Source organism: Polyodon spathula, chromosome 23 (genome assembly GCF_017654505.1).
Source record: "Polyodon spathula isolate WHYD16114869_AA chromosome 23, ASM1765450v1, whole genome shotgun sequence".
Classification (NCBI taxonomy): Eukaryota; Metazoa; Chordata; class Actinopteri; order Acipenseriformes; family Polyodontidae; genus Polyodon; species Polyodon spathula.
The window spans coordinates 9,209,354-9,236,264 of record NC_054556.1 but is presented as its reverse complement, the minus strand read 5'-3'; the positions used below and the strand labels follow the sequence as shown (position 1 = coordinate 9,236,264).

Genomic DNA, 26,911 nt, shown 5'->3' with positions numbered 1-26,911 from the left:
ACAAGCTTCTGAGGCTTACACAGGTCTCCATTTATCTTCCTTTTCTCACCTGAAAGAGCAATGTAATGTCCAAAGCTTGTACAGTTTTGTAAAGTAGTCTGTGCCATAAAAACATATTGCTGCTTGTAACTCCCCCTACAATTTGTTGAGGCCTACATTTAAACTTCAGAGTACCTGTATCTTGCATTAAAATTGTATGCTTGAAAATAAACAGTAGAGGCCGACACTGTCGATAAACAGAAATAAATTCTACTGAAGACTGTACTCAAAATACAGCACAATCGTAGTCAAACAGCTTAATTATAGCATTTGACCAATATATACGTTTTCCAAACTGATGAGGTAAACCAAAATAAACCTAAGCTTCTACAGGTGAGATGATTAGAGATTTGTGAATTCCTTAACCATTCATGATGAATCAGAAATATAAAACAGATCTCGCTGTTCAAACTTAAGCAACGTTGATTTCGGTACAGAATTCTTAATTTAGGATTACCTTTATTAATCACATATGCTACTGCAGTCCTTGCCACGTGCTATGCGACTATACTGCCCTCCAGTGTCTGTAATGACAAATGAGCTATGGCTTCTGAAATCTGAAATAACACCCTCTTTAAAATGATTTGTGCTCTCTATTACATCCAAGTCATGTACAATAAAAATGCCAGCCCTGAAACCAGATTTCATCCAATTTTGTGAGTTTAATGTTTAGGAGACGATTGACAATAGCCCCCAATGCAGTGCTCGCAGACACCACTGATTGCCCTAGAATCATATTTCAAATCTGTCTTGAACACCCAATTGTATCAAATTATGTGGTGTTTTCTGTGACATGGACTAATGTCTGCAGGGGGCTGAGACAACCAGTCATGTCACTAATGTGAGAGATGACGCAGTATTCAAACACGGCACAAACCAAATGTGAAAGGCATGAGAGGCTAGTGAATTAGCTCATTGTGCCACAACGCTCCTGTGAAACATTTCAAGCTTCTCAAACTCCCGTCTCCAAAAGGGTAATGCCTTTTAAGTAGAACTGATTACAGTGGATAGTAGCCTCCCCAAAGACATTAAAATTATGCATTATTTTTAAACGAAGTTTATTACAAGAAACAAACACTTGTTGACGCAGACCTAAAACTTCGGAAGACAGTGGTACTTCTTAATAGATATGTGCATATCAATGCCCCGGAACCAGTTTGTTATGGACGCTTCCATCCAAGCTTATCCAGATTGAACCGTCCGCCCAAATGTTGATTAAAGCAAATGTTTCTTCATCCCTGCTGCAAACTGGTTTATGGTGTTTCTCAAGCAACACAAATATGGCTAAACAGAAATGTTTCTTGCAGAAGTGAAATCTTCACACAGGCTTGGTTGTTTGCTATTTTATCAGCTTACGAATGACCCTCAAGCATTTGGTCTCGCTCAACACAGGTCAGACCGTGTCGACCCACATCCTGAGGCGGGTTGCTGTGACCCAGGTACATGGTTTCACACTACAAAGGATCGTGACCCAGACAGATAGAACCTGGGTAAGAGTGTCAGTGTGAAAGGGGTTCAAGACAGCTCAAATCTCCCATTTTCAACATTTTTTTTTTTTTTTAGTTAAATAAATGCATTTACTTAAAGAAAACAATGTACGGTTGCAGTTTGAGGCTACTGCACCACAGCCATTATTACACAGGTAGGCGCGGAGCAAAAGCTTGCTTTGTTTACATTGAGGAGAGCATTCGCACTGCAGGGTAACTTCTACGGAACCTTTCAACTACCAGTTAAGTCAGTTGCTGTTCATGTACTCAGGCTGCCGCATCTTTTGTTGGCAATTTTAAAACACGTATCACTATACTGTACTCAAATTTAAGACGCTGGCCATTTTTCAGAAAACTGGTTTAAGTGTGTCTTAAATTTAGAGGAATATGGTACATATGTAAAACAATAAATTAACTTTCTTTTTAGATTTCAGTATTTTATTTCTTTTTGAAGCAAAACAATCAGAAAGATGGACTAACATTGTAAATCCTTTAGTCTGTACAAAAAAAATGAAGTATATGTTTCATACAAACTGTACACTTCTTTAAAACAAAACAAGATTCAGGGTCTCTTTCACACACAAAAAAGGCAGTTGAAATAAAACTGTGAAAATAGGACACTGCAGTGAAAAGAAGAAGTATTTCCAATATGTACATATATACAAATGTTACAAGGTGATATTCCTTTGCTAGAGATCAGCCACTGGAAATATCATTCTCCTCTGTAGCACTAAAGCAAAATGAAAGGTTAGTTCTACCATAAATACATTGTTTTGGTGTACACAGAAACAAGCATCACGGAACAGGCAAAGCTTCTGTTAAAGTACTGCTGGAAGTTCAACCTGACATAACACCTTCAAGAAGCATCCCAGAGCAAACAATGTGAATGCTCTCTACATCACAGGCTGAGATCACTCCTCCTGTGCTGTCCAGTCTGGAGCAGCCTGTGTCAGTGATGACTCACTTCAACCTAAAACAATGCATCATTTTTGGTCAGACTTATTCCGGAGATGGGGAGTCACCATAACAGGTTCATGGAAGCCTTGAACACTGCTCGCCCCGTGGGCTTTGCAAAGGCTCTAGACTTAGACGACAGCATTTGGAGGTCCTTTGGATGGAAGGCAGCCGCTCTCCCGTAATGTGCTATGTGGCTGGTCTCAAGCACACAAGGAGTATCAATGTCCCAGAAAGAGAAAGCTCACTCCGTATCAGTGAAGCGGGCAAACATGGCTTTGCGGACAGCATCCTTGTAGGAGTCTGCAGCAGAAACTCCATAGGAACTGCCCTTTGTCCCTAGGCCGGCACCTTTCATCCTTAACTGTGCCTGGAGGAGAAAACAGAACAGTGACCCATGGCATCTGTGTATACAAGCCTATGGCTTTAAAAATTTGAAAAAGACTACTGTAACACTTTCCTAGTGGTACACACAAACCCAATTTCAATTAATGTGATCAGCAGGACAGAAACAATGATCTTGACAATGTATTACAGGTATGTAACAATAAATTGTCATACAACCCTTGACAGTACACTGTACAGAATACACATTCCATAGGCACTTGTGGCAAGAGGATATGCAGCATTACATTTGCAGTGTTTATATGGGGTTCTGCAATTACATTTTTCCCCAAACATGTGACAAACCCAATTGGGATCTGTGCAGTAAGCAAGGAAGGAATTCTACAGGATGTCTACCATGGCACTGCCAAATATAGGACAGTCTTAAATTTAAAATTAGGACATTAGATGTAAACACATACACATATATATATATATATATATATATATATATATATATATATATATATATATATATATATATATATATGAGAGAGCGAGAGACACACACGCCGAGTGCACTGGGACCCACCTCAATGGGAGCAGTAATACCCTGCTGGTTTCTCCCTAACCCTTTTCCTTCCTTCCATCCCATGGCCTGTAGCATTTTGCTGCCAATGTTGTCACTGTTTAGGCCATCTTTGGTGGGCTGTTCATAGTTCCTGCAAATAAGGAGGAGGTCTCAGCATAGGGAGAAGCAAGAAAACATCATAATACATTAGAAATCCTAATTAACTTATAAACAACGAGTTGATACATACACTGAAGGAGGCACATAGAATTTCTTCTTCTTTGCTACAGGAGGTGCTGGAATTCCATACTTTTCTCTCCTTTCAGCAGCTCTGTCTCTGTACTTCATCTGAGGGGGAAAAGTAAATAAATACAAACCATAAGCTGCTGTTGAAGGTCAAGGTAAATGCACCCCCCATTCCCATTAAAATGACCATTTTAAAAAGAAACTGACACCGAACTAAAAAGTCCACGTACCTCTGTATCTTTCACTTCAAATGCTTCCAACTCGGTATCTGTCATCCTGGCTCTATTGTGAACTTCCAGGTTTTGCTGTTAAAGACAAATGATTTAAAAACACTACACACTACAGATCTAATACTATAATACTGACAGTGTTTTAACCAGCATTCATCATTGAATTTGAGTTTAATTTAGTATTTCTTAATTCAGCACTATAGAGTGTTTCATAGCAAAAAAGTCAACACTGAAGTGCACAAGAAATGCCACTAGTGATTACCACAACCATGATCAGCTCGCAGCCAGCTGCAGAATTGTAAACACAAAAAGCTCAGAATGTTGAACCCTAGTACCTTGTGAAGATCTGAGAGCTGTTGGTGTCTGACAAGAGCATCCTTATTGGGGAACTGCCGTCTGCACAGCAGACAGGCCATCTTCTTCCAGTCTGTCAGCTTGTCTGTTCCCTCCTCGCTCTTCTCTTGTTCAGTCTCCTCTGTATCACTGTCCCCGCTGTATGCGGCCACCAGTCCACACTGAGAAACAGGGAATGACCCTATTGCGTCTGTCTTTGCATTAAAATACAACCCCTGGACATGAACATAGCTTTGGCACAGGATGACTGGATTGCTGCACTGAAGATCTAGGCAGTTATAATAGCACTTCTGTACCCTGTCAACATACCCCTAAATGATTTTTCAGTTGTACTGCTGCAAGTTTTACTCTTTCCCATATAAAGATGATACCCTATCAGACACTCAGTGAATACTGATTTCCACTGTGTAGTGTGGCATCAGACATCTTTTAACCTTACCTTCGAGTTTTCTGCCTCTTCATTATTTTCCAGCTCAGATGTCAGCTGCTGCTGCTGCTGCTTCTCCAAGAATGCCCCCTGCTGTAGTTAAAGTATAACATTAACACACTGACTGCTGCAAAGTTGATATAAAAACTTCCCTGCAAGTCATCCATAAAAAAAATATGTTTAGCCTAGTGCCATTACATGTTTTCTTTTTTTTTTTTTTAAATAATCAATTACCCCCGGCATTTACCTTCTTCTCAAAAAGTGCAACAAAGCCAGCATCAGCAGCAGCCGACTCTCTCTTCTCTTCATCTCTGAACTGACTCAGAGGCTGAAAACTGCTCTTGAAGTTCTCTTTCTGTTTGTTCAGGCTCTTTGCCCATCGCTCCATATCTTTTGCAATCTGGGAGGAAAACATCAAGTTGTTACAACTGCCTCAAAGACCCTCAGCTACATGCTTATTTTGTAAATAAATAAACAAACAGAACTGTACCTGTTGTGCAGTTTTGCTCTTGGGCTTATCTTTCTTCTCCTTGACCTCCTTGTTCAAAGTGGAAGTCGAATTACTCTGCTGTCCAGATGTGGCATCATTAGCAGGTGTAGGTGCAGGTGCATAAGTCTGTTTCTCACTGTCCCAGTACAGGTACTGTTGTGTCTGTGAATTGTAGTAGTACTAAAAGAGAAAAGAAACATCAATTTAAAATCACCATCAAGTTCCTAAAGCTTTTCTTTACATATATAAAAAAAGGTAGACCCACACCCCTAATCAGCACTTAATACTATTGCATTAGAAACACATGCAAGTAATACTAAATCTGCTTCTTAGGCAGATCAAAACACACAAATTATAAAACTAACATGTATTTTCTATACATTTTTACCTGGGTGTTGGGATCGTAGTAAAGTCCTGTCTGCGAGTCATAGTAATAGCCTGAAGCTTCATCTAACTGGTATGTGGATGTATCAGGAGCAGCTGGGAACAAAACACAACATGGCATTTACCTCACACACTAAACCGAACTACAGAGGCTGAAGGAATTCATAAGCTGTAAGAAATAGTGTCTCCACATACAGGCAATTGGTTAGGAATGTACAGTTGCTATTGGTGGGTTGCTAAGAGGGCCTCTCATATGGGGAATGGGTAGATATGAAGTCTCTGGTCTAAAGCACATACTTCAGAAAGAAACCCAATATGTCTGAACATCCAATTCAACCGTTATTTCTACCACGCAACTGCCATGCTTTTTTGTTTTATGACGTGTGACTAAATTTTTTAAAATATAGTTGATCCACGGTAGTGGTTTTAAACCCAAAAGCAAAATTGGAAAGTAGGATTTAAAATGTGTTACTCATTCTGTTCTTACCATATGCATTTTCAGTGCTAGACGTTGCTGAAGCTGAAGCTGAACTTGATGTTGCTGTTACCGTTGCTGCCTGGGAAGCCACTTCTGCCTGCTGAATAGCTTGTTGTGCCTGTTGAATTAAGGCCACTATTGAATGAACATAATACTTTTCATGAAACTTACTGCTATTCATAAATGCCACAACATCCCCCCCCCCCCCAAAAAAAATGTAAAAAATACATTTACTGTATGTATTTTATTTTTGGTGCTTTAAAACTTCTTACTAGATTGAAGGTCAGACTTATCTTGCTTAAGCATAACATGGATTCATACTTTAACTTTACAGTCTGTGGTATAGCAACTTATTTCAGGTTTTAAACTTAAGAATGTGAGAATTAACGAGAGTTGAAGTGCGACCCTGTGTAAATATCTTAATTACCTGTGTAGCTTGTTGGCTCAATATATGCGGTTGATAGACCTGTGCACTTTGAGATACGACGACTGTAGTGGCCGCAGGAGCAGTCTTTATTGCTGGGGTAGCTACAAAATGGGAAAAGAAAGCTTTAAAATTAAATAACTAATTATAATTTCACTGTGTGCAATTACAACTACAATACCAAAGATATTAAAAAAATAATTGGTACAAATGCATGGTTTGACTGGTTAGTAACAACCTAAAAAAAAACAAAAAAAGGGTAGATAATCTCTGGGGAACCACTGGCTGCTGTCTCATCACAAACGTAACACCACCCCAGACTGCAATTCTTTGTGTCCTATGTATTGTAAGTTTTATCAACATTCCCTGCTTTTCCAAAACGTTTATAAATATGTTAATTAAAATCAGCCTTAAGCCGAATTAGAAGCACTGAAGCAACTGACACAGGACAGTCATGAAGAAGTGCTTGTCAATTATTTTATGTGACTGCTAGTCTGAGCAACATTCAAACTATTGAGCTAGTTATAAAAATGTGTATATTGTGGATGACTCACATAGCAGAAAAAAAAAAAACTGAATTAAGTTTTGTATTCAGTAGCCAAGATATGAAAGAGAATGGGACTTTGTTTAAAACGATCAATCCCTCATGATCAATTCTAGAATAAGCTTGCAAAGCTAGTACAAATCAAACCTACAACAGTGTAGCATTTAGATCTAGGATAAACAGTAAAGGCTAGAGCTAGTTTCACTAGATTTAGAAATCTCTCCACTCAGTTGTATTTGTTTTAGTATAACAATGTCTCAACTATGTTATGTATGTATGTATGATATTGATGACGTGCATTAAAGATTGAAAGTAAAATGGTAAAACACTATTGTGATGTCATTCTTTTTAAAATAACTACTTTCTCAACAACACTGAGGCACATTTGCACATTGAGAATAAAACAAAGGCATTACACTTTTGCATAAAAGCATTAGGATAACTCCGCTTCGTGTCTTACTGCTGAATTAGTACTGCTATAATGCAAAGCCATGTTGTACCTACCTCCAAGCAATGCAGACGTGTGTGCAGTGTCTAAAGCTCCTGTTTGTTGGTAGTAGCACTGGAAATCCTGCCCATACAGCAAAAGATAGTACAAGTTAAAGAATTGGCATATGTTTCAAAATACTGAAACATTAAATAATTTCCCTAATCTCACCTGTGAATAGTTTGCATAACTGTCCTGCAGGTAACTATATTCCGTAGCTCCCTCTGATCCCTGCTGGGTCTAGACACAGACAATGTTCTACACATTAATAACCACAACAAATGGATCATAACATCAACCAGCCTAACCTGAAATGTACGCAGCTTTTTTCAAAATTGTCAACCCTGCATAAAACTATGTCCAGTACCTGGCCGGCTGACCACTGTGCAGCAGCAATTGCAGTGCTGGCCACTGAGAAAGCGCTAATTCGATTCCCGTCTGGAAGGAGCAAATCCCTGATGAGAAAGAGAGAAAACAAAAAAGAACAATGAAATCCAGCAGCTGTAATGAAACCTTAAGACTCGCTATTGGGGGTAACTTTTTCTGACGTCATTTTCCAAAAATAAATAACCTAGGGTTGCGTGTGAATGGGACGTTGTGCTACATTTTTGGTCTTAAACATAGAAAACAAGAGGAAAACAGACAACTTACTTCCTTGCACTTTTTGCATAATCAACACCAATGGTCTTGCCGTCTAGTTTTAGAGGAGGCTGGAGTCCCTGCAGGATCAGAAGAAGCTGAGAGGCCTCCTAAACAAGGGACAATGAGAAATGTTTATGCATTGACAAAGCTACCATGAAACTAAATGTGTTCCGTTTACAAGACAAGGTATTGATATATTAGAATGTATTAGAAAGTTTTCCCAGACATTTCAGGACTGCTACAACTGTATCAAGAGAAAACCAGTTATTCCCAGGATGGAGCAAAACTGAATTTAAAAAAAAAAAAAAACACTTGCCAAAGGCGAAGAGAGTTGGACAAAGGCAAAGCCTCTGTTGTGGCCGGTCTGTTTGTCTTTGATCAGACGAATGTTCCCCACAGATAAGTTGGCATAGGGAGCCAGTGCAGTCATAATGGCCTCCACTGTTGTGAGAGGGGCAATATTCCTCAGAATGATAGCTGTCAGGATAAGGAAAATATATTACCAACTATGCATTGGACCCTAGCCTCTCCAAATCACTGGTTACAAAGACTGCATGTACTTTGTTTAAAAAAAGAATAATAATCCCTAGGGTTTACTTACTATCGCCATAGTAATCGCCACCCTGTGGGGCCTCAGTCAATCCACTGGAGCTCCCCGATTCACAATCTGTCAAGAAATAGGCAAAAAAAAAAGTGTTATACATTATTAATATTTAAATTCTGTAATTTACCATTTTGCAGAATGGTGAGCTGAAGACGCAAAGTTCAACACCATATGAAACCTAACAGTGCTGGTGGCGACCAACTGAATTAGAAACTGCGTTCAAATGCTGCCCACTAACACAAACACTCCTTTTAGGTGGGGGGTACATTTGAACAAGCTTTTGATTTGTTTTTGATTTTTTTTTTTTTTTAATCAAAGCCTTGAAGAGTTGGGGAGCAAGGTCATCCAGGTCAGTGGCAGAGGACGGTCTATGTTTCCAATACTAACGTGCAGATGGGAGCAGCCCGCAAAATGGAACAGTTATTACTGGTAAACTGCAAGTGGATACAATACAGGGTTCCCAGCATCTAGAAGATATGCACAAACAAATGCAACCCACTCTGCACTTCTCCATCTTCAGGGTAGCAGATACAACCAGTCTGTTCTTCAGGGTACAGACTGATTTGCCAGTAGAGTGCTTTACCATATGACATCCAGTCAAAAGCACGTTGGCAGTTCAGATTACTTACCCACTTTGGCAGCTCCACACCTGAAGCACTTCAGTCGCCTCCGGAAATTGTATAGGCCACACTGCAAGCAACCGTTTACATTGTTTTATTCAGAAAACTACTAATGACAACCTGAACTAACCAGCTCAGTTATAAATTGAACTAGTTGTGGCACAGGAAGTTACCGGTACTGATACCTACCGAAGAAGCCCAATTCAGAGGTCATCCTGTTAAAATAAACGGGGCCCCATCGCAAACTCCAATAATGAAAGTTACTGCTGGAGGACTAAAACTAAACTAGCAACATTTCCTAAGTTTTATTAAACGTACCATGTAAAAATAACAGAAAATAAACTTCAATGTACAGCAAAGTTAACCCACAGAAGTAAAACTTCAGACAGAACTTGTAGATAGAGGGTAAACTAACTCCAGTTAACAGAACCAGAATCCAGATTGCTCCAATACAGTCAGTAGGTCAGCATATCAGTTTTTTGTTTTTTTTTTTTAACAGTATGGGCCATGACTTGTTACTTACATTGCTGCAGAGCCAGTCTTCAAACTTATGCCTAGGATTACTGTAGTGCAAGGCCACGATTTTCCCCTGAACCACCAGCTGTTTCTGCAAGATGAAAACAAACTTCATTATTTCAAATGGTCATGGTTGGAGGACGCTGGGTGGGTCAGCTTTCTTTTTTTTTTATTTAAGTCCCAAGGAAAAGCACACTCCGTGGTAAAAAAAAAAAAAAAAAAAAAAAAAAAAAAAAAAAAAAACACAAATGTTTAAAAATTGTGCTCTCAAAAGTTTTGCAATACCAACTGTAAACTTATGTGCATTTGTAAGGGAAAGGAGCAGGTGTACCTGTGTGTGCACTAGGGAATTTTCTAAAGATGTTGAGGACCCAGGTGCTACTGACTTGGCTTTGGCCCATTCTCGTCTTCGGATAAAAGGGAGTAGCAAAATGGGCCAAGTCTCAAAGACAGAGCGAATGTGAATGGAAACTTAGGGAACATCTCAAAGGACACATGTACATCTCAAAAGAGACTGAATAAAAACAAAATTAAATCAAGTCTGTTCCTGTAGATGAGGAAGCCTCTCAAACTTCACAAAAGCAACTTGCTAGTGTACTTACAGAAAATAAAAAATAAAAGGACACAAGCACACAGCATTTCAAGTATATTAACTAACCTCTGTGTTAAGTTGCAAGAGCAGATGCCAATTTAGCCAAATATTTAAAAAATAGCATTACACAGAGTCAACATTTATTTTAGTTTTGCACTAAAAAGGGGCTATATTAATGGATATTTAAAATACCGAGCAAGAGGGACATGATTTATTTTTTTTTTTTTTATAAACAAATTATGCTTTTAAAAGGGTGTAAAAAGGATTTAAGGCTTAAAACACAAATGTTTCTCAAGGACGGTCTGCAAGTTCAATAATAATGTGTCTGGTTGTGACATAAAATTAGGTTTAGCAAGTTGAGCAATAAGTAGTCTAGTTGATTGGACAAAGTCAGCATGTTTATTATACTGTTCTCTCCATTTTTTGCTGTCTGACCTCTGCAAGAAAATTAAGGGTGGACATAAATCTTATAAAATCCAGGAGTATTATTTATTTATAGTTGACTATAAATTAAAGTATTCCAAAGCAGCCAAACTGCTGTACAAGACATGTTCTAGTAGAGCAGAGTTAAATCAATTGGACACCTGGCAACGTAAAACTAATATGAACCAAAGAGGACTATCAGAATTGGATGTTTAGCAGAAACTGAAACTGTGCTGAAACTATCTATGCTTTTGTACAGAAACTGAAATGGCATACTGTGTTAATAGCAGTATGTATGTATGTATGTATGTGTGTGCATATATATATATATATATATATATATATATATAGATAGATAGTACAATAGTAGGGCTATGTGATCAGGTTAGAAATAAAAAAAAAAAAAAAAAAAACATGTTCACATTTGTGTTTTAAATAAATACCTTGGACACCAACCCATATCTCTGTATATGCGGAGAGAAGACAGTGTTTGCTTACAAAGACATTTGTTTTAATTAATGTTAGTCTTATTGGTGTGACTGTAGTCTGGATTTATTTCACAATCTCAAGTTTGCTTTACTTCACTATTTTAAAACTGGGGCACCCACTCTTAACATTGAGTGCCAAATTTTAAATAAATTTAATTTACAGCACCAAAACTCCCGAATACATGTGGTCCCAAGTAAAAGGGAGCGTCTTAATTTAAATCCTTTATTTCAAGGGCAGCTCTTTAAATGTAGGTCCAAATTATGTGCGCTAGCCATCAACCAGCCTTGATAATTCTTATAAGCAGCAATAGCAAAACAAAAGAAAACAAAAAACCCTCAACATAAACAGAGAAGCACTGTTTTTCTTTAAAACCCTCTTGCTCTAATTTCAATTGGATTACTCCTCAATCGCATGAAATTCATATTTTTTTTTTTCTATCTTTGGTTCTGATCCCCAAGATAAAATCTAGACTTGGCGATTGAAGCAACCTGATTGGTCTCCATCCATCTGGTAGCATCTTGCAAGTGATAAAACTCCACGAAGGCGAAACCTCGGCTTATACCTAGAGACAGCATTCAGATATAGACGGGAGTCGTGTTAGTCAGATTCCTTGGCAAACAATTCAAGCTCTCTCCTGAGTCACAAACTGCTTCACAATCAGAACCCCAATCAGTGAAACAGTGGCTTTTTTTGGAGGGTAAAAGAAATTTCAAATTTTGCCATAGCAAGAAACCTAGATTTCCATATTCCCCACTCCCAATCCCTTCCACAAAGTTTCAATGCTCCCCATGCAACTATGCAATAGGTTATTCTCAATTAAAATGAACACTGGTCAGAGAAATGTTTACTCACCTGTACCTTGTACCAAATTCCAAACAATTTTTTATTTTATTTTTTTTTGGCAAGCTAGTTTAATTTTTAAATTTTTAAATCTTCTTGATTCTTGGCTATGGCAAATTGATGGGACTTATTGTTGAGGGGAACAGGAAAGCGAAGGGGGGGACGGACAGGGACGGACTGGGACGGACGACCTTGCAAGATGCCTGGTTTCTCACCTGTCCTTTTTTTCATCAGTCTGACATCAGCAGGCTGGGGGCCCTCCAGTAAATCCAATGCAGCACGGATCTGAAAAAGATTAAATTCAAAAAAGTGTATGACTGTTAGGGCGTTTAGTACAACACAATGGTTTGCAATGCAAAGCATCAAGTATGTTGCGAAGATATTCATACAGCAGGCCATAAAGTTAAGGTCATGAAGGGCAAGGCAATGTTGCCTTTGTTGGGCGTGAAGATTCAGGGAAAACAAGGCAGTTCTTGGGGGCAAAAAGTCAAAACAAATCCAACCCAAGGGCACCAAGGTGATTTCATACTCAAAACAACAAAAATGAAATAGAGAGCCTATTATGTTGATGAAATGTTAATTCACAAATCAATGTTTTCTGAGTGACTCACACACTAACTGTTACAAAAATTAATTAAATAAAATGGTATAAAAGAAATCCAATTAAAAAAAAAAACTTTCATAATGAAAAAATACAAAGGGGTAATTTGGCAAAATTACGGCCACACGCCACTGATTAATACATAGATTAGACTAGATGCTTTGATACAGCCTTAGGTGAAATAACAGCACAAATAAGCAATGAGAGTGAAGGGAAAGATAGATTTTTCAGGCATGGCTAAAGATTTATCCCATGGCTGGAGTTTAACAACGATAGTGGTCAAATGAGTTGTTCGGTCTGCAGTGTCTAAACAACTGTAGTTTGCTAACCACCGTTACAAAACCTGTACAAACAACATGGCTTTGAGAATAAAAATAGAAATGGAAACTCCGTTAGGCAATGGAGAGTGCTCTGCATCACAATGATGAACAGCGGGATGTACATAATGCTAGATATTTACATTTGAGAGATTTTATATAGTTTCACAGTTCTTGAAATTTGCAATTCCAAAGGATTTACAGTTTTGTTATAGTGCATTGCTGGACACGATTCAGGAATTTTTTTTAAAAAGACTGTATGCTGTTTAAGCATATACATTATCCAACCCTTTGTAAAAGCACATGTTTTACTAGTAAAAAAGCAGAACTACATAAGGTAGTGAGAATGTAGTACACAAAAATAAATGAAAACAAAAATCTGTGCACTTGAAGATTGTGTTTTGGTCACTGCTATGTTATCTCTCCAACTCGTTTCATAAAGCAGGGAGCTGCTACTTGAATCATGTCATAACTGCTCTTTTTTTTTTGGTGTAAGAATTTGAGCAAAACGGTGTTCATTTTTAGCGTTGGTGTTTTGAGGGGGAATAACACTGTATTACAAAACAGCGATGGTCATTAAAATGTCTATATAAAATTAGCAATTCATATACACCGAAGACATGAAAGGTGTTAGAATGTGTATTGCAGCGTAATTAAGCCCGCTCTGTCATCTGTCACAATTCAATTTAATTCTGTCTAACCTCGTCCTTTCTGCAGTACTGTACTTGACAACTGTATATTATCGGGGAAAATTGTTGTACACCCACTGCTTACCTGAACATTATGTAAATCCTAGAACACTTGCTGCCGCTTTAGTCAGCTCTTATTCCTCCTTTCTTTTTAAACGTTTGAGTTGGTATAATCACACAGTGACACTGCCAGTGAACACGTGTGATTGAAAATTCCTAGAAGCGTGGTCATACTGAGCTAAGTCTAACAGAGTCCCTCCTCGTTTGCCTGTTATTAACCAATGATACAGTACGTCTTTCTCGTGGCTTAGTACTGGGAGGTTCACAGTAAAATGAATGGCAACAACACATTATGGTAAGGAGTAATTTTGTCGCAGGATGAGATTAGACACTGAGCAAGTTTGTAAACGGATTCTAGACCAGATGTGCTGGTGCTGAGGGACAAAGGCAGCAATGACGGGCAGGCTTAGAGGCAAAGTTTTGTTGAGAGGCACTGCACCAAGCAGCTTGGGCATGGCGGCAACTGCCACCAGTTATTTCACGCCCTTATACAGGATATGGTGACACACCACGTTCTATTCATTTCCATATCTAACTGTTTTGCTTCTGTTCATGTGCAGTTCTCCCATATATTAAGGCAAGCACTGGAATTTTAATCCAACTTACATCACTTTCTACGACATCAAGTGGCAGACCCCGCAGCATGATGGTCTTGCTCTCTTTCTCTTCTCCCATTTCTCCCCTGAAGTCCTGTTCATCTCCATCCGAGTGATAACCATCCTCAGATCTGTCACTGTTCCTTCGCTTCCTTTCTCTCTATGGGTTAAAAACAGAATAGCGTTACATCTGCTCAAGAAAGTCTATTATACAAGATGACTGTATTGTTTGTTTCACCCTGACGTTGCACATTGCTACAAACACCATTATTTATATTTGTATTCAGTAACTCATCACACGAGTGCTACAAACACACTCACCTCAGGGCTGTCTCTACTCCGCCGCTCCTCATATCTGTCACTTCGTCGTTCATCACTCCAGCGCCGCTCATACTCGCGGTCTGGGTCTCTTTCCCGACGCTCCCTTGTTTCAGAGTCATCTCGACCTTGGTCTGGGCCGTACCTTCCACTGCGCTCTGTGCGACTAACCCTGCCCAGGAACAGTTTTGCTTAGTTTTCACTGTCACATTACATTTGGCCAGAGACCCTAAATGTATCCTCAGGTACTACAAAAGAGCAGTTCTGGGTCTTGAGTATACAAGAAACATAAAAAGGGTAGCATTTAGTATGCTGACCACCAGAAGTATAATAGTTCTACATAGTTGGCATGAATACCTTACTGGTTGCCCAGTAACGCAACTCCCAAAAAAATCACTTCAATTCCCAGGGAGCTGAATACTTAATGTGTTCCTTTTAACATTTTTTTTTTTTTTCTTTTAGTTTTGGTTACAGTTTGCAATATGCAAATATAGGGTGGAATATGAACACAAAATGATTTGGTAACAGAAATTAGCTGCAACATTTACCACTTTTGCAAGTTGCATAAAAATGAAATCACAAAAATACAAAGGCTTTCCTTCACACAGGGGGATATTGCTAAAGCCAATGAGAAAATCGACTTGGGTTTGCACCCCTGGGAGTCCCGGTCTCTTACCTTTTATCAGAACCCATGTTTTGGCAGTTATTGCAAGACGCCGCTTTTGTTGACTACTTTTGCAAATCTGCAATACAAAAGGAGAAGAAACTAATTTCAATTTTACATCAAAATATATGCAAAAATAATAATTATGAAACTAAATATCGGGTTTATCCATGTTATCAATCTAAAGGTAATTGGGTGTTCGTGCACCAAAGGAATTTTTGGATAATATATGCGAGGCAGTCTTGGTGATTTTAGGTTTGGTCAACATAAGCAACGAAGCACCACCCTGAAGCCTTAGCACTGGCGGCACCGTTGCAGCACGAATCCACAGCAAATAACAATGTTCTGCCATTGCCATACCGGTAGCTCACCGTCACGAAAATAAAACTTATCAAAATGTAGTTTACGTATTTCGAGACTCAATGACTGCAATAATCCTACATATTTAACAGCTAAATACCAATAAAAACGTTTGAGTACACCACCTAGGCCACAATATGTTATCAAGACCTACTAGCACAGAAATGTAAATTTAGAAACAAGATGGAGACTAAATAGGAGGGGTGAATTCTCCTTAAATTCCCCACTACCAACTCAGTCGACACTGACTTTACTTACCAGCCGTTAGGGGAATTGTGTTCTGTTTTTTTTTTTTTTTTTTTGTACTTGGGCTAACGTTTTGTATTATGATTTTCTTTTTTCGCTGATTTTTTTTTTTCCTTTTCTCTAGCGCCTCTCCATCCCCTTCTTAACTGTAAGCGAAAATGGTTACCGTCGATGTCTCTTTCCCATAATGCACTAGTGATGCCGCACCGATTAGCATGATGGGAATCGTGGTGCAATTCTTTACTTCCACCCGTTTGCGTTTGTGTGGAGCATCCATTCCAGCATTCCAGCATTTTTTCTTCACCTTGCGGTTCAGGGCTTCCGTACCTTCACCCGACCTTAGAATCTGTTTTACATTATCCCCACATGTGAAGATATCCAAGCCACTCTTATCAATTTGGGGTTCTCAAATTTTTTGAATAACCTGCCATTAGACTTTCAAGAGTATACAGTATACTCTATACACGTGTCCCACTAATTCATACAAAATTGTTAAGACAAATCAAGTCTAGTCATAAGAACATAAGAAAGTTTACAAACGAGAGGAGGCCATTCGGCCCATCTTGCTCGTTTGGTTGTTAGTAGCTTATTGATCCCAGAATCTCATCAAGCAGCTTCTTCAAGGATCCCAGGGTGTCAGCTTCAACAATATTACTGGGGAGTTGATTCCAGACCCTCACGATTCTCTGTGTAAAAAAGTGTTTCCTGTTTTTCTGTTTTGAATGCCCCTTTGTCTAATCTCCATTTGTGACCCCTGGTCCTTGTTTCTTTTTTCAGGTCGATAAAGTCCCTTGGGTCGACATTGTCTACCTTTTAGAATTTTGAATGCTTGAATTAGGTCGCCGCGTAGTCTTCTTTGTTCAAGACTGAACAGATATGACAAGCTTTTTAAACCTGGAATAATTCTGGTCGCTCTTCTTTGCACTCTTTCTAGAGCAGCAATATCTTTCTTATAGCGAGGTGACCAGAACTGAACACAATATCCAAGATGAGGTCTTACTAATGCATTGTACAGTTTTAACATTACTTCCCTAGATTTAAATTCAACACTTCACAATGTATCCGAGCATCTTGTTGGCCTTTTTTTATAGCGTCCCCATATTGTCTAGATGAAGACATTTCTGAGTCAACAAAAACTCCTAGATCTTCTTCATAGATTCCTTCTCCAATTTCAGTATCTCCCGTATATTTATAATGCACATTTTTATTTCTTGCGTGCAGTACCTTTCACTTTTCTCTATTAAATGTCATTTACCATGTGTCTGTCCAGTTCTGAATCTTGTCTAGATCATTTTGAATGACCTTTGCTGCTGCAACAGTGTTTGCCACTCCTCCTATTTTTGTGTCGTCTGCGAATTTAACGTACAGATTCAGTGATGCAAGAATGAATCCAATAATTAATTTTACTGAGCAACGTCGGCACTAACTTCTAACCACCCATACGGTATTTCATTCTAAAAATATAATTAAAACCCACGTGCACCCTTTAAAAAAAAAAAAAAAAAAAAAAAAAAAATTGTATTATGTTTTGAATGTGTAATTTTTTTCAGTTGGCAGTAAACAAGCTACAAGTGAAGAAAACAAAGACATGGCTTGTACCACCAAACAAACTTACAAAATACAAATTCTCTTTAACTTTATTATTTAATTTATCTAAACACAAATGGAAAATACAAAATTTGTTACACACAGGAATACAATTGTTAAAACTTAATGAAAGAAACATAATATATAATCGTGGCAGGAGAATGAACTTGGCACGTAACGCTGTCTCCTTGCTGTGGTGGGGATTGCTCTCTGCTACAGAGGGAGGACATTCTTGTTGCTGTGCTGCCCCAGACATCTTAGTACTTTCTGCAAGCAGGAATTTAACAAACAAGTCAATTATCATTTTGAATTTTTTTTTTTTTTTTTTAGTATGGCCCTGCCTGGAGATTCAGTGGCAGAACATGAAGCCCACTTCTATTTTGGAAAGACCCTTTAGTCATTTCTTGCAAGCAAATATAGATTTAAAATACACTTCAAATACATGGGAGAAAGAAAAGTGATATCCAATTGCTGTTCTGTACAGTTGTGGTTGCTTGTCACCCATCCGGTATCTCGATGATGTCTAAGTTAAAGTCTCACCCTTTGTTACCTAAAGAAAAACAAATAGCCATGAGTCAGTACTCTAATGATATATTCGTTCTTTTTGTGCAGGTAATAGAAAAATGCGAGAGCGTAGGCTTTTCTTACAGTATTCCTTATAAAAGGTGATTAACAGAAACCTGAACATTCATTTTGTCCAGGCAGAATCATTTTTATCTCATTTGTGACTAATCAATAAAACAATGAATTCCATTGCATGCCAGGCTACTGGACTTCATGCAAGGCATTAATCAATCAAGTAATCATTTCCTAATACAGTTTACTAGCAAATACTTTAATGGCACAGTACAATTTAAGTGCTGTCACAAGCAAAAGTATTGCATTTCTCAATAACCAATCTCTGATCCACCTGTAATGGTCAATTATGTTTATTTTGAGATGGTCAAACCAAAACCATGAGACAATGCTGTCCCAAATTCTTACCCGTGCCTCAATATACTCGATTCTCCTCTCCAATGCTGTCAGCTTCTCATTCAGAGTGGCTAACCGGGACCGGCAGGACATGTCTGAGAACCAAAATACTTTTAATCAATATATGTGGAATATATTTACTCTACGGCAGAGTTGGTTTTGGGTTCTGATGGCTTCATCCCAGTAATAACGTAAAATGGCAAATCAAGAAACTTCCATCAGTGTGGACAAGAAAAAGGCCAACAATAAACTGCTCAAACCTAAAGTGTATCCCTGCGCAGCGCTCTCTCAGAATTTCTTGGCAGACACTAGTACTGTTGTTGTTATGCACTAACTGATACAAGTGAGTTTCTAGCAGTATAGCTAATGAATGTACGTATTTTTTTTTGCTAGTACCACTGGCATATGATCCTCATTAAAAAGTACAGTGTACTTTAATAAAATAAATGTACAAAATATTGGCATAACCGGCAGAAGAAATATTGCAGTTTTGTACTGGTCGGTCTTTTTGCTCGCAAGAAACAGGGGAAGCTCACCCTGGTAAAGGGTTGGGTGTAAATCAGACTTCATCTCTTGGGTAACGAGCAAGACATTATCAGCAATTACCGAGATTTGACAGCAGCCCTGCACTGAACAGTAAACGCGAGGTGTTTTTGTTCCGGCAGGCCCAATGAATAAGCCTTTAGTATTTTAATTTTAACCGAGATGAGTATAAGACAACTTTTTTGTAGCAGTTTTATTTATTGGTTTGCTAATATATATTATATATATACATCAATGCAGTAAGATTGAGAAATGTAAACACACAGGGACAGTATACTACAGTACATAGTATACTATTGGCGAAGATGCGCGGATGCGAAGGCTCCAGTCATGCTATCCACCTTAAAGCACGTTTTTATTTGCTTCATATTAACGTCACCATTCCAAACCCGTGTGACAATGACATCATTAACCCTCGTTTCGTGTGTTATTGTTGCCGACAATACTGCAGTGAATACAGCGACGTGTTGTAGTTTTAATTTAAGGAGAGGTCGGAAACGGCCTCACTTGCACCGGTATACTTGTCTTTATCTTTTAAAGGCTTTACCCAACTCAGTTTTTTTTTATTTCAGTTTAGAATTCCCTTACCGAAAGAGTTGAGGAAATCAGCTATCTTCTTGATACTGCTTGTTATCACCTCAATATATTCACGGTTTGCCCAGTCCTGATGGATCTCTCTCTGAACAGGATCCTCCTGACCGGCCATTTTCTTGCGGATTATAAATTAGACACAGCGCCGTCTATCGGCAACAATCAAGGATTACAGTCTGTCTATACTCGGCTGTCACCTCACCACGTAGTGCTATGGTGCTCAAATTTAGCTTTTATTTTTATTGCACATGTGTCAGCAGCCCTCTTCTAATGGCCCAATGACAGCATACTGGAAAAAAAGAATATAATGTCAAAGTTTAAGAAGGGTGGGTGCACATGTATGGTTTGGTGCAGTCTTTTTCGGCTAATCAGTTTATGATCAGCAGCATTAATAGTGTGTATTCCTTTTCAAGATATGATGCAGTGATGCAGACACAACACGTGGTGGTGCTCTCGAGACTTCACTTTCTTTCAGTCATGCTCGTGACTCAATCTACTTCAGAATTCGAATAAATATGAATTGATCAAGAGCGAATGTCGTGACAGTACAGCATACATCGTGACTGAACGGTTTAATGTAGTTTGCAGCTGTTCTAATAATTAGATGCAATACTGTTTGGTCACTTATTTTTTTTATTTACAACAAAATATTACAATGTGTTGTAAAAATGAAATAAAATAGGGCGTTGAAAACAGCAATTGTAGTGTTAAGAGAAACACAAATATCCACGACAGCTTTTAAATGTTAAGTGGTACGGTAATCCATCTATAAATATAAGATTTGAATGCAGAGGCCTCAGCCGAAGCTATTAATTAACATTTAACAGATGCAGTTGGTCGAACTCGTGGTAATTTGTTTCACTATTTTCAATGCGTTATTGTAAAACCATATGCATTACAAAGTGGTAGAGGTGGAAAGTGAGTTTGAAAATGGCTGCTGGGATGAGGAAGTGCTACGATTTCTCTGTTACTGAACACCGGAGAAACGCTGAATTTCTTCAAATTCAAAGGCAAAATGGTGCTGCTGAGAATGTGGCGTCGCTCTGAGGCACTAGCACCAGCGATTACCCTCAGATCAACGAGCGGCGGCCAGAGACTTCTCTGGGTGCCCTGTAACCAGTTCGGATACCAGGTATACTTACTAAGTTTTCTAACGTCAGCTTTTGTTCATATTCTATGAACTACTTTTATTTAATGTTATTTAAATTACAAATTGTATTGTCTACAGAAATTCGGCGCTTTCTAAAATAAAACATCACTGCATTAAGGCTTTGTGAATAGGGTCAATTAACATAATAAAATTCTCGGGAATTAATTTAACCAAAAGTAGTCATAATGAGAAGTGAAATTCGTCTCGACTAGCGGACAGGAGGTATGGCTGTGTCTGATGTGCCGGTTATTGGTTGTTAACTCTGCAGGGTGGCATGGTGAACATTGTTTCCCAGAAATAATTTCAGGTCATGCTTTGTACTGTACAAGGAAAGGGGCAGTTCCTGTTTTTTTGTGTGCGTTTGTGCTTTTCTCTATTCTCTTCTGGTAGTTTTCTTTGCCGTCAGGGGCTGGTTGGACATGGTTGCTATAAACAGTTTTGTTTTCTGATTGACAGGAGAATTGGTAAGGGTGATGCGAGTCTCTCCACTCTGAAGTATGTCCGGCTGGGGAATTGGTTTGTGCCCAGTTTCACCCTGCATCAGAAAGTTGGTGAACAGGAAGGACTTGGACCCCATGTTCACTTTCCTGAAGGAGAAATTGCCCCTCTCCAGTGATGACCGCATGTCCTCGATGACCGACCCAAAGTTTGTGTGGAACCCCGTCTGCAGAAATGACATATTCTGGAATTTTGAAGTTCCTCATTGGCCCCGACGGGGAACCCTTCAAGAGCTACAGCAGAAAGTTCCTCACAATTGATATCAAAGGTGATATCAAGAACTTGCTGAAGCTGGTGAAATAGACGTCTGTACATCCTGCCGTCGCACAGGGACATGTCTGTAGCTGTTGTAAACAGTAGTAGTCGTAGTAGGTTAGTTTGTTTATCACAACTGCATATACTAAGACCAAATGTATTACAATCGTCTGAAATTGCATTAATGCTTGGCCCCTGTAAAGCATGGTTCAGTCTGACATTATGTAATGTCAGAAAATAAAGTATTCTTACTTAATAACTTGTGTGTGTTAGCTAATCGTTTTCGTTAACGTGCAAGTGTAATTATTTATTATCTTTCAATTCTTTCGTAGGGGGGAGGAATAATGGTTGACCAGAATGCTTGGTTAAATATAGCAAGGTAATTACATACCTTATCTGCACATAGTAGTTAAATGTGTTGAAATGATTGCAGCATACACATTTCTTCTGTTTTAAAATGATATTGTCAATGGGGAAGTGAAACCTCAGGTCTTTAATTGAATTGATCCAGAACAGAAAATGAACACATGGAGTAGTATTATAAAACTTTCACAAGCTATAATGATGCAATTATTGACCCTTCTGGGCCTAGTTGAAAAACCCACTATAAATGTGTCTGTGTAAAGGTTTGTGCTGTTCACATTTGCTGGCCTTGTCAGTGCTTCAAGGATAAGTCAGTGCCTTATTTAGGGTGACTTGGCAGTTTAAGTATTTTCTTCACCATTGTTCAATACTTAAATGGTTCTAAGCAATCCAATACGATTTCAGATATTTTATCTGGCTCTTCTGAATGCCTTATGACTAACAAGAAATAAAACTAAATGCAGCCTGAAAAAAGACACATTATAGAACTAGCTAGACAAACATTTACAAGAAAGCCTGTGCAAACACCGTGAATGTATAATGGCTACTTGCTCTTAACAAAAACCAGATGCAAAAAGGCATATTTTACATATACATCTACAGTATTTACAGTGCTGAAATACAGATTTTACATACTTTGACAAAAAAAATAGGTTTCTCAAAGCAAATGGTGTAAATGTATGTTACTTTACTGTTAATGGGGAACCAAAGGAATACAATAGCTAGAATTTAGTACACAAATAATATATTAACCAATTGTTACAGATACCCTGACATTAATACATTAGCAGCATACAACCCTGGCAAATATTAAAAAAACAATGTCCTTACTGTGTATAGGGTAAAATGTCAAGGAGAGGAGTATATGTTACTATGCTGACATACATTGTAGAAACAATGCTTATCTTGTGCTTTTAATGAAGCTAATGAAATTAACTTTTTTTGTTCTAGCTCATGAACTTTCTAAACCTTCTGTTTTACCATTAAAGTATTTTTATGAATTGTGAAAAAAAAAAAAGTAGGCCCGTCTTTGCTTAAAATGCCTTGCTTTCCAAATCGATAGGTTTCTCTTTCAACTATAGACAACAATATTTGAGTGTTATGAGAAGAGGTTGCTGTAATACATTGATAAATCATACTCCTGCTCCATATCCAATACAGCCTCAATCATATTGTTGTCTTCAGATGTTCTGGGAGTTAGGTTTATTACATTATCTTCCAGCAACTTTGAAAGGCTGTTCCCTTGTTGCTGACTGGCATTATTATACACTCGGTTTAACTCATTTTCAAACTCCAGTTTCCCCACAAGATCCTCCAATGTCTGTATACCAGAACTTTCTGTTGAAAAAAAACCTTCTGTTGAAAAAAATAGGTTATGTATAAGAGGATCATTTAACTCCACTAGCATTTAGCTCAGACTGAAGCAGTTGAAATTATTATAATGCAATTTAAACTACTATTCTTTCATTTTTTAAGTGCCACATTATATATCAGAAAGAGTTAGTGTCAAGGCCATAATACCTTTCCACTTTCACTGACCTTATAAAGCGGAAACATCCCATACAAAATATACTTCCTATAAAACTGATGTAGATCTATCTACTTACTTCAACACTAACACCCTCAAACAGGTACTGGACACAGTTTTATAACAGCTACAAATACAATCACGTTAAAAAAAATGATTAACTTCCAACTTGTCTGTATATATATATATATATATATATATATATATTACCTGGTGAAGTAAGGAAACCAGCCAAGTCAAAAGTGCTGAAAACAAACTTGGATTTCTTAAGATACAGAAATGAACATTGCATTTCAAGATACACATGTCAGGTAAACAAAACATAAGTTTTCAGGTATCAGAATTGGACTTATCTCATTTTATTTTGACAGTGCTCATGTCTGCATATTTTTAAGGATTGTACATAACACATGCTATTTTTTGTTTACCTATCATTTGTAGCAGATCAGGACTTAAAGCTTCCTTGGTGTTGCTTGCAGATGGACAGCCCACCTTGCAATGGCTGGAGGTCTCTTGCCTGATAAGGTAGACAGCTTGTTTGAGTAAAATACATTTCACCAAAACACACCTGCTTGCTGAAGCCTGTGTATGAAACTAAGGCATATTGGTTATTTTGGAAAAGTAATCCCACAATGCAGATACTGCTATATTCAGGAGAACCAAAAACAAATAAGAAATATGCAGCAACAGAGAATTGCTAATTTCCCCATTATTCCCATGTAAAAATGAATAGACTAGTTGACATATGTTTCACCAAAGTGTCTTTTTTACATTGAAATAGATTTGTTAAAACATTGTCTGCTGAATTTATTTCAGAGTTTATTATTGATTTATAAAAAGTTACGGATGAGTGTCAAATTACACCCAAGCATATTTACAGATCATATATACATAACAAACAGCTCAAGAATAAAAACTAAATTGGTATACCCCTGACATTTGTTTTCAGATCTTAAATACGTTTGGCCAATGCAGGAATCTGGAGCATTTGTTGGGTACCTTGTGGGTAAAGCCTGTTTGCATGAGATGGGCCAGCTGTGAGAACGGGAGGTGTTTCCATGCAGGTCCGTAGGGATCGCAGTAGGGAGGTACATCGTGGTCCCAGGAGAACAGACATAGAGTGATTTTCGCTGGAGCTCAGCCCTTGTTTCTAGATATGCAGGAGACTCAGATTCTTCGGATTCGCTGTGGGGGTATAAAGGGCAGGGTGGATGTTTGATGCTGGGGGGTGTCATGATGACATCCTCTAACGCACGGTCTAATGCTGCAGCTAGTCCCTGTCTGCACTGCTTCAGCTTCTCAGACATCTGAAAATATTTGAGAGGTTGATATATTTTTAGCAAGCTTGTCTTTATGCCATGATTTCCTATAAAGACCCTCTTTTGTGGTTTTTAACCAACATGCTCCAAAAAAAACAATAAAACTCAGCATATAGACTACTTTTTTGTATGCATAGGGCATCATGTAAAGCAAACAAGGAAGCTAATATATGCAATATTATTTCAATATAAACATGAATAGATGGTTTTTTTTTTTTTTTGTATGTTTAATATTTTTTGCATACACTTTTGTCCTGTCCAGAGATACCAGTTTATGATTGTCAGACCTGTCCTATGGTGTTTTAAAGGATTACAGATTTTAAGGCCATTGACAAGTGGGATGATACAAATTGTCTGTTTAAAAAAACAAAACAAACAAACAAACAAAAAAACATTACAATCACATTTGGCTGGCTGCCAGTAGCGGGTTTAACGTTAATTTAAACCAGAAGCTCGCTGACTTGCAGCAGTCGTTTTCGGTACGCACCTAAGTATGAACACCTTGCATTGTGATTGGATACATTAATGTTTAGCATCCAATCAGAGGAACATAACTTTTAAATACCAATGTGCTGCGATTTTTAGAACACGTGTTTAACATAAGAGTAGTCAATGTGCTTGTGTAAAGCAGTAAGGTCAAAACCCCATTTATCCCAAAATACAAAATACCCCTCTTCTTTCTTTTTATCCTGGGAATAAATAGCCATCAAATAAATATGACAACTGTATTTTCGTTGTAAGTCTGGCCAAAGTATGACCCAGAAAAACTCAAAATATACACACCCACCACGTTAGTTGTTGTTACTGTGACACGAGAATCTCGAATTTCATATAAAACAAACTACAAAACATGACTGTGTTTTTACCGTGATCTCTGGCTTATCTTTCCCCTTTCGTCGGTCTCAGAAACAAGGAGTTCCGAATAAAAACGACCAAGGGCGCGAGGAAACACCGCTCGATGACTGGGACTGATTTCGGGAGTAGCAAACATGATTTTTAGATTAATTAACTGTTTAACTTGTTAGATACAGTGTCAAAGGTGGCTATGACCGCTCATGTCTCCTATGTTTTTTTTTCACGTTAAATAACAAATATAGGTAATTTGTATAGTGTTCAATTCGGGGTGCCACGATTTTTTTCAAAACCAGACATCACCACACACCACGTGCTAGAAATGATGGCGGGGATTTCCAACCAGTAGTTCTGGTCGGACACTGAACAAACGTATAAACGTAATTTATTTAAAAACAAAATAAACAAACAAAACAAACTAACTTAACTACATTTAAATTTTATGATTCTGATGTTCATTGACCCAGTTAGAGTCGAGTTGCAACATAACGAACGAGCAATACTATATTACGTTGAACAGGGAAATCACAAATAAACAATTCAAGAACATTCTGAAGCAAGTCAGGTCAGTTAAGGAGACAATGACGTGTGTCCTGTTATACTGAACCCGTACAGATTCTTATCAGGGCTTTACTTCTGCAGAATAGTATTAGTCACAGTAATTAACTGTTTTTTGTTTGTTTGTTTGTTTGTTTGTTTTTTATATTAGTATGTATAACAATAATAAAACCACTTTTTAGGTCGCCAGTCCCTAATAAACTATCCAATGTACCAGACCCTCTGGTAATGCAGAATTGAGCAGGAGGGAGCTGTGTCACCATTCCAGGTGTAGATGGTTTTGTTCAAATGTTTTGCCAGGTGATCTTGATTAGTGCCAATCTGTGAAACCTGTCGTGATTATTTCTGCCAATTATCTTCCTTCAACTCTGCACGGTGTTCAAGGTGAAATTCGTGGAGCCAACTACTGTACCCTGGAAGTAAAAGTCTCAATGGTAAAGTGGTCTATTTTCTAAGCCAGTTTGCTCTAGAATCAAGATATAAAGTGAGAGCAAATAAATGAAAAGCCACAAAGAACATGCACCTTCATCATTTGCTAATGAGAGACAGAAAAAAAACATTTTAATTTTTAATACAGCTTTATTTTAACAAGACCAGCTACTTATAAAGTGCCAGTCAGAAACAACAGAAAAAAAAAAACCCAAAACAAACCTAGACCAGTTGGCTTTAAATTCTATAG

The 26,911-nt window shown here is 38.1% G+C and overlaps 2 protein-coding genes and 1 pseudogene across 3 annotated transcripts; 1 reads left to right on the top strand and 2 right to left on the bottom strand.

Moving 5' to 3' along the window:
- Window positions 1-1,946: 1,946 nt before the first annotated feature.
- LOC121297885 (RNA-binding protein 5-like) lies at window positions 1,947-16,071 on the bottom strand. Of its 2 annotated transcripts, none has more exons than XM_041224480.1 (25): window positions 16,029-16,071; window positions 15,423-15,489; window positions 14,750-14,918; window positions 14,439-14,588; window positions 12,381-12,450; window positions 11,814-11,887; window positions 9,829-9,912; window positions 9,315-9,375; window positions 8,683-8,748; window positions 8,398-8,558; window positions 8,091-8,188; window positions 7,807-7,894; window positions 7,611-7,679; window positions 7,457-7,523; window positions 6,412-6,512; window positions 5,994-6,102; window positions 5,511-5,602; window positions 5,123-5,302; window positions 4,880-5,032; window positions 4,645-4,725; window positions 4,187-4,366; window positions 3,852-3,926; window positions 3,626-3,723; window positions 3,397-3,526; window positions 1,947-2,850 (listed from the first exon to the last, which is right to left on the bottom strand). In XM_041224480.1, the coding sequence occupies exons 2-25, from the start codon at window positions 15,437-15,439 to the stop codon at window positions 2,725-2,727; spliced, it is 2,499 nt and encodes an 832-aa protein (XP_041080414.1). In that variant the 5' UTR covers window positions 15,440-15,489; window positions 16,029-16,071; the 3' UTR covers window positions 1,947-2,724. The 2 variants fall into 2 exon arrangements, with proteins under 2 accessions (XP_041080414.1, XP_041080415.1); XM_041224481.1 differs by having other exon boundaries at window positions 14,750-14,912.
- Window positions 16,072-17,646: 1,575 nt separating this feature from the next.
- On the bottom strand, window positions 17,647-19,845 carry LOC121298459 (probable protein BRICK1). Its single transcript, XM_041225581.1, has 3 exons — window positions 19,707-19,845; window positions 18,588-18,670; window positions 17,647-18,153 (listed from the first exon to the last, which is right to left on the bottom strand). Exons 1-3 carry the CDS (start codon window positions 19,822-19,824, stop codon window positions 18,127-18,129), a joined length of 228 nt encoding a protein of 75 aa, XP_041081515.1. The 5' UTR covers window positions 19,825-19,845; the 3' UTR covers window positions 17,647-18,126.
- Window positions 19,846-20,105: 260 nt separating this feature from the next.
- Window positions 20,106-21,868, top strand: LOC121298460 (annotated as a pseudogene).
- The last annotated feature ends 5,043 nt before the right edge of the window (window positions 21,869-26,911 follow it).